General features: G+C 41.1%; 1 protein-coding gene across 1 annotated transcript in view; it reads right to left on the reverse strand.

Annotated features, from left to right (window-relative positions):
* Positions 1 to 8218, reverse strand: part of NCAPD3 (non-SMC condensin II complex subunit D3) — a 57880-nt gene extending 49662 nt beyond the window's left edge. The window contains exons 1-3 of the mRNA XM_028528227.2: positions 7974 to 8218; positions 3757 to 3911; positions 1192 to 1354 (exon numbers count right to left, since the gene is read on the reverse strand). Of these exons, the coding sequence (XP_028384028.1) occupies positions 1192 to 1354; positions 3757 to 3911; positions 7974 to 8037 (382 nt within the window). The 5' untranslated portion in view covers positions 8038 to 8218. The remainder of the gene's footprint in view (positions 1 to 1191; positions 1355 to 3756; positions 3912 to 7973) is intronic.
* Positions 8219 to 8287: the final 69 nt, after the last annotated feature.

The following is an 8287-nucleotide window of genomic DNA, read 5'->3' on the forward strand; positions in this document are numbered from 1 at the left end:
TGGAGATCACATGGAGGGTTATCAGCGGGGAGGGGGAGAAGGGAATGGGGGAAAAGGTACAGGGAATAACAGAGCATAACAGGTAGGCATAAAATAGACAGGGGGAGGTTAAGAGTAGTATAGGAAATGCAGAAGCTGAAGACCTTATATGTAGGGCCCACAGAAATGAACTAAGCGGGGGGAACACTGGAGGGAGGGGAGTGCAGGGTGAAGGGGAGTACAGGGGAGAAAAAAATGGGACAACTGTAATAGCATAATCCTTAACATACACTTAAAAAATAAAGGAATGGCCTCTAGTCATAAAGCTGACTTTCCAAAAACTGTCAATTTTCTGAGATCCTAATTACACCTAAACTCTTTAGTAATTAATTTTAAAAGTCATGGGAGTAATAACAATACAAATTAATGTTCAAAGCTTTATATATCTTTTTACCAATTCCAAAATCGTAGAGAATAAATCATTAACATTCATTGCAAGTGCATTGTGAAACCCACGACAGCAGCAAAGCTGGCTAATCCTATAATTTTCTTTCCTATGTGATTTTCTACACCTCCTTTTAGGTGCAGCCCTCCTTTGCCTTGAGTTACCACAGGGAGAAGGAACACATTCCCTGCTCACCGGAGGACGGCCACCTATGTCCTCTGACAGTGACGGAAGTGAACGGTGCTCATAGGTTGCTCCCTCATGCTTTCTGCCATCAAGCATTAAAGAAAGCTAGGCTACTTATGCTCTCTTGATTAGAATGGTTTAAATGTTGTCCACACCATACAGGAGAGAGATGACAAAAGGTGCCCCAGAGCAGTTTTTGTCAGTCTGGACGGGCAGTTGGGAGAAGAGAGGGAAATGCCAGAATGTTATACTAGGTGGGGACAGGTGGGAGTGGAGCTCTGAGGGCTAGGAAACATTCTCCCTCCAGCCTTGTCCCTCCCGGATTATTTCTATTAGGTTACTGACACAGCATAATATTTTAAACACACACACACACAAACGTTTAAAGGAACATGAAAAAGGCACTTCTGGAGAACTTACGCATGTACCTCATGGATTTACCCTCATTTAAAGTCGGAGCACTCTATGAAATGCATTTCTGCTGCTCTGTTTTATGTCAAGAAACAAGTGTAAGAGCTCAAAAAGAATGTAGAAAAAATTTAAATGACAAAAGATATGTTCTATCACAGCAAATTGCATACCTGGTACTTCTAGTAGCAGGAAATAAAGACTGGCGGCGTGAAGGCCATATTCTCGATGTTGCACACTGACGTTTTTCTTGTGGACTGTTTGAATGAAGTGATAAAACAAAGCCACCAATGCATGGTGAGAAATATTGTTTTCAGTGAAGAAGGTCCAAATGACCTGGGGGGAGGAGGGAATCACAAAAGCCAGTAATCACAGAAATGTAACAATCTCCTATTATTTGATTTTATTAATACTTAGTGTTAATACTTAGTGCCTCATAAAAGAGGGGAATCGACCAGCCTGGCTCTTAATTAGAAACATTTGCCATCTTCAAAGGGACTAAAACAAAAAGTTAAAAATGTGTTATTCAAAATGACAAAGTATATAAGAGCATTTAAATAGTTAAACTTAAAGAAAGTTCTGGTAAGTTTGAAGCACATACATTTCTGCAATTATTATAATTAAAAACTGCACTAAGACTTTCGGGACATTATACACCAGAGATTACTCAGACGAGGTACCCCTCCATGTGTGTTACGGTGCCCAAATTCATCAATCACTCTGACTCCTAGCTGAGGAAATCAGATCAATTTTCTTAAATTTAAATGTTCTATGGGCAATGGGAGTAAGAAAGGATCCTCCCTCAAATTGTTTTCAAAAGTAGCCCACATGAGAAAGGAATAAACTTGAGAATATAAACCACAATTTTATTAATTTTGTCACTGTTCCATGCTTTCTCCTATTAAACACCCAAAGAAGAAATGGGTTATTTCTATAAATCAAATGTAGCAGGAACTAAATATGGTTTACTCTGGAGTCCCTTAAAAAACAAGTCCACAGAAGTTTAAGAAGTCAGACCACGGACCTCCTGCTCCCCTGAAAAGACAGGGAAAGTAGTAGGTAATGAATGTGTTGGCCTCGGCACAGTGCTTAGACTTGCCACTTTACAGAGGGGCCATTTAGAATTGTTCAGCACGCTCCTTTCCTTTACCATAGACTTGTGGAAGAAATCCTCTCCTGCCTTTATAGCAGTAACAGCCTCATTCCTAACACCACTTCAGCTCCTGTATGCCTGTCACGTAACCCTGGAAGTTGCCAATGACAATCCAAACACCTCTGCCCCCACTGCCTTATCTCAGGACTCCACCTGCCCATCACCTTTGCAGCATTTGGTACCTGAGCCACTTTCTAGCCTCAGTGTCAGAATTCCCCACACCTCTGCCTACTCCTCCTCAGGTCTTCTTCAACCAGCTTTCTTAGTTCTGCCCTGCGTCTCCTCTCCCTCACTGATCTCTATGATTCAAACAACATCTTGTGCCAAAGGACTCTCTCATCTATTGTGTTGAATTTTAACTTCTGTCCTGGTCTTCTGATCCATGTTTCCAACTACCAATTACACTGCCCTAAAGATCTGTTAACAAACCTCACATTCAAAGCCTAAAACTGAACTGATACTTTTTCTATTTGACCTTGCTTTCTCCCTTATTCCCCACACCTTGGCTGCCAATGTCACCCTCCTAGCTTTGAAATCTTGGTGATCTTCCACATTTTCCTTTCTCTCACTCTCTACACTCAGCCGATAGAGCACTTCCTAGATTAATATTGCAGATTTGTCCGCTGTTACACTACTCAAGATTCTCTTAGCCTTCTCCACATATTCCCTGTTGTTCCTTTCCTAGGAATGCCCTCAGACCCTAATACAGCAGTTTCCACAGTGCAGCTCACCAAGAATTTCCAGCTCTTCCCCTAGACATTGGAGGCACTGTGCTGCTCCCCACTCCTGCAGCCCACTGTGGTCTCCAGACTTGCTCTGGCCAGTGAATGGGAGCAGGAGCAGGAGCTGTAAGAGCCAGTGCTTCATTCCCCACGTCCCCACACTGGGGCAGTCCCTGACGTAGGGAGGGGCTCTGCACTGTGATCATCACTTTATCTTCTAAGGTACTTAATGTAGTGCTTCACATTATGATTGATGTTAAACTAGATGACTGAATTTTTGAAAAGCAACGTGAAATTTGTAACTGAAACATTCTTTTAATTTAAAATTTTCAGATGTTAATATCTAAATATTTTTTGTTCTGGTACCTAGCCCTTCAGTTTTTTGAAAAGCAGTCAATGAGCTAAATACTAATATACATACTAGGTAGAACTCAACATTTAAAGAAACTCTTTATTCCGATTGATTTTAAATAATTACTTTTCAGTTGAATAATACCAGGTTTTCTTAAAGTTGAAGTATACTGGAATTGTTATTACATTTCCCTTGGCCTTCTTTTCATATTTGGTTTAATCTGGTTTTCTTCCTTGTTTTGGCTTTTATTCTTTTTCTCTAATTTGCTGTTTAAAAAAAGTCATGACTTTAAAAAAAAAGGCAGATTAATACCTTGAACCTTCTGGAGGAAAGCAGTTAGGATATTCCAATAAATGATGCACATTCTTTATGCTACTCTCCTCATACTCTTTATGAATTATTCACTAAAAAGACTAAGCTTTAGATGATGATAATGATAATAATAACTATAAGATTCTACTTCTAACACCTAAAGATGGCTAGCTTGAATTTTCCTTTTTTTCTCCCTTACCTCTGTAGATCCATGTTCTTCAGTGGCAAAGTGGAAAAGGCTTTCATAGAGTTTTGTGAATGCATCCAATCCAGTCTCTATAATTTCTGCTTCTATGCTGGGATCCAAAGGTTCAGTCTCTGTGAAGTCCAGTTCCCAAACTGTGTCCACCCATTCTAGTGGAGGAATGCAATTAAATCAGTATGTGCTCCACAGCAAGTAAAAAACCAGTAATTTTTAGACTCTGGGTACATTCAAGAAGAGAAAAGTTTATTAGTCACAACTCACATGTAATCATATAATATAGGTGAAGCATAATTCAAGGAGAGCAGAAAAGGTTAAGAAAATCTTTTAAGTCCTGGCTGACGTAGCTCAGTGGATTGAGCGCGGGCTGTGAACCAAAGTGTCGCAGGTTCGATTCCCAGTCAGGGTACATGCTTGGGTTGCAGGCCACAGCCCCCAGCAACCGCATATTGATGTTTCCCCCTCTCTCTCTTTCTCCCTCCCTTCCCTCTCTAAGAAATAAATAAATAAAATCTTTTTTAAAAAAGTCAAATATTTTTTTTAAAAAAAGAAAGAAAATCTTTTGTTTCTTTTTAAATTACAACTGACATCTGGTTATTAGGTTGGTTATCTTCTAAAAGTATCAAAGAGGAAAACACTTTTTATATACAACAGTTTGGGGGAATGACACTTCAAATCACTCACTGTTGAACAATGATCAGCCTTTCCCATACATTCAATTTGGAGAAGAAAGAAGTCAATCAAAGACTGTCCCAGGAGTCCTTTTGTAAAAACCTTGTAACAAAGTTAATAAGCCCAAATAAAATACTTTATTGGGCCCTTGGAGAATAATGTAGCATGTCAAAAAAGATACAATTTCCCCCAAGAAGTTTAAAGTAGAGGAGGCAAGCCAGATCCACACTCAGAGAAATACTCAGTGATTTAAAAATACACTGATGGAAAGAATGTATGCTAAGAGAATGTAACATTAATGCAGTGTTCTTGCTAGTCTCTCTTAACTCTAAACCTTCTCATATGTTTCTAACAAATATCTTCCCCAATATTTTGCTGGTATAACCTAAAACCTACTAAACTCAGGAGAGATGGAAACATGTGGGCCTTTCCAGCATTACTAATCAGGTGCTCCTTCACTCCACCTTCTCGGACCTCTGCAGGAGAGAGATCCTTACCAGGCAGCAAAGACAGGACATCTCGTCATCCCAGGAGTAAAGCCTAGAGCTGAATAGCACTTCACCCACACCCACCCTCACCTTGCTGTGAAGAGTAGGCAGCTGCTAGGGCAGAAGGGCTGGGAGAGGGAGAAGAAGGCAGAGGCTCAGAATCACAGCTGACCCAAGGCCAGCCCCTTTTAGGAACCCAGGGGTCGAGGTTCTCAGTTCAAGAAATTTTAAAAAAAGGGCTCAAATTAATGATGGTAGGTTGTATGATTCATAAGATAGGACACAGGATGGCACCACTTAAAAAAAGCTTTCCAGAGGTGAGGTCACCGCCATCTTGATGGTTTCACCTTTACAGTGGTGGTGGGGACATGTGTGTAAGATTTTGTTTTAAAATGCCAATGGTTGTTGGGAAAGTGCAAGCCAAAGGACATTCTCTGGAGCACTGGTACCTACACGGGCAGCTTTGTTGCCTCTCCTTACCACCCTGTCTCCTGTGAAGAAGACATGGAGATACAGGAGTTCCAGCCAAGGTGGAGGCATAGGTAGAAACCCTTCGCTTCCTCACACAACCAAAAGGAGGATAACAACCAATCTAAAATCAATAAATAACCAGAAGTGCCAGAAAATCAAACTGCATGGAACTCCGACAACCAAGGAATTAAAGAAACAATCAACCAGAACAACCAGACACGCAGAGCCACAGCACAGCAAAGAGGGTGGCCCTGCCCTGGTGAACATCTAAGGCTTGACAGGTGTGCTGAGACAAAAAAAAATATATATGTATATGGCCCAAATGAAAGAACAGAGCAAAGCTTCAGAAAGAGAGCTAAGCAATGAGGAGATAGCCAACCTATCTGATGGAGAATTTAAAGCCCTAGTAATCAAAATGCTCACAGAACTGATAGAGTCTGGTTGAAAAATGAAAAAATGAATGAAAGATACCCAAAATGAAATAAAGCAAAATATTCAGGAAACCAACAGTGAAGGGAAGGAAACCAGGACTCAAAGCAACAATTTGGAACAAAAGGAAGAAATAAACATCCAACTGGGATGGAATGAAGAAATAAGAATTCAAAAAAATGAAGAGGCTGAGGAATCTCTGGGACAACTTGAAATGTTCCAATATCCCAATTATAGGGGTGCTAGAAGGAGAAGAACAAGAGCAAGAAATTAAAAACTTATTTGAACAAATAATGAAGAAAAACTTCCCCAATCTGGCGATGGAAATAGACTTCCAGGAAGTCCAGGAAGCCCAGAGAGTCTCAAAGAAGTTGGACCCAAAGAGGAACACACCAAGGCACATCATCATTAAGTTACCCAAGGTTAAAGATAAGGAGAGAATCTTAAAAGCAGCAAGAGGAAAGGAGACAGTTACCTACAAAGTAGTTCCCATAAGACTGTCAGCTGATTTCTCAAAAAGAAACCTTGTTAAGGTCAAGTTAAAGGAGTTTATCACCAAACCATTATTACAAGAAATATTAAAGGGACTTATCTAAGAGAAAGAAGATGATCAAATCCATGAACAGTAAAATGACAACCAACTCACAGCTATCAACAAATGAACCTAAAAGAAAAGAAAAACAATGAAAACAAAAACTAAGCAAACAACCAGAACAGGAACAGAATCAGAGAAACGGATATCCCATGGAGGGATTTCAGTGGGGAAGGGGGAAGGGAGGAATAGGGGGGAAAAGGTACAGGAAAGAAGAAGCATAATTAGTAGGCATAAAATATACAGGGAGAGATAAAAAATGGTATAGAAAAGAGAGAACTCAAAGAAGTTATATATGTACAACCCATGGACATGAACTAAGGGGGGGAATGCTGGAGGGTTGGGGGGTATGGGTCAGAAGGAGGATAAAGGGAGAGAAACTGGGAAAACTGAAATAGCATAACCAATAAAATATACTTGAAAAAAGAAACCTTTCATGGACTTGACTGTCTTAACATGCATGCTTTAATTAATTACTCATTTACTCTCTCCTTCCTAGTCATTCTAACTACAGTCATCTTCGTAAAAATGTTCTTGGATCTTTCCTCTCACACATTCTTCCATTTATTTTACATACATATTTTAAATGTATGTTAATAAATGCACATCAGTATATCTAATCTCATTTCTGGGTGACAACTACAAAGTCCCAACGAGAAAAGAAAAGATGTGGTGACAGGAAATCAATCAATTCAATAAACAAGAGCTAGTACTATTTTTATGGTGGGTGAGTGTTAAAACTGTGATAGATATGTGAAACACTAGCAAGCCTAATAGAAAATATTACTGGGAGAAAGGGAGAGGAAGAGCTGGAAGGATGATTCTTCTTTATTTGGACCTAAACGTGGACGTTGAGGAGGGGAAGAAAAGCAGAAAAGTGCATAACAAAGCACAACGGGAAAGTATAACCTGATTGGGAATGAACAAAATAGTTACAGCACAGGGATTAAATGTGAACGGTGAGAGTTATTACTATAGTATTTTTCAGCTGTAGCAGGTACCGAATTAATCGTCACAAAACCCCCTGTTAAGGAGACATTACATCCCTATTTGACAGATAAGTAAACCAAGGCTTAGTAAGGTTAAGCCGCCGGATGCTTAGCAAAGTCTAAAACCAATTACCTCTGACTCCAAAGATTATTGTCTTGGAAAAGACTGCAGTGAATAGTGAAGGCTCTTATACGGCAGGCCAGAGATTTGGTCATTTATTTAGCAAACAAAGGTGGAGACGCTAAAGGTTTAAAGACCTGACAGATGCATTTGTGTTTTCAAAAGTGGTCCTAGCGTACAGATTTGCAGAATAAGAAGGGGAAGGCCGAGAAAACAGATGTAGAAGAGCCGAAAGATATCGAACAACATAAGCTCTTCTTTAACGTAACTCTTTTTAAGCTCTATTCTATTCTTGTCTCGCCAACATCCTGAAGTGCAGACCCGGAGGGCCCAGACCTTGCAGAGAGCCAAACGCCCCACCCCCACGGCACCCCAGGCCTAGGCTGAAGAGCAGCACAGGCGTGGAGCACCACAGCCCTGCCTCCCCGAGGCTTGAGGCCTCGTTTCCTCACCTGGGCTGAGATCCACCGGGCACCAGGGCTGCAGGCCGCTCCCAAGGTCCGGCAGCGCCACCATGGTCCCCCGGAAACCCTCAGGCCTGCGCTGCGGTCAACTTTCAAAGCTCGCTCCCGCGCGCGCCCTGAGTCGTTCCTGCGGACCAGTCACGACTTGCAGGATTTCCCACGAACCTATCGTCGCGCCCAGTCAGCTACGTTACATTAACCAATCAGCAGGGTCTTCTACCGCATGCGCAAAGAGTGGGGCGGGCCAAGGACTGTAGATTACGCCGAGGTTCCACGACCTGGTGTTTTATTTTTCCCTTTAA

The sequence above is a fragment of the Phyllostomus discolor genome, chromosome 13 (genome assembly GCF_004126475.2).
Source record: "Phyllostomus discolor isolate MPI-MPIP mPhyDis1 chromosome 13, mPhyDis1.pri.v3, whole genome shotgun sequence".
NCBI classification, from domain to species: domain Eukaryota; kingdom Metazoa; phylum Chordata; class Mammalia; order Chiroptera; family Phyllostomidae; genus Phyllostomus; species Phyllostomus discolor.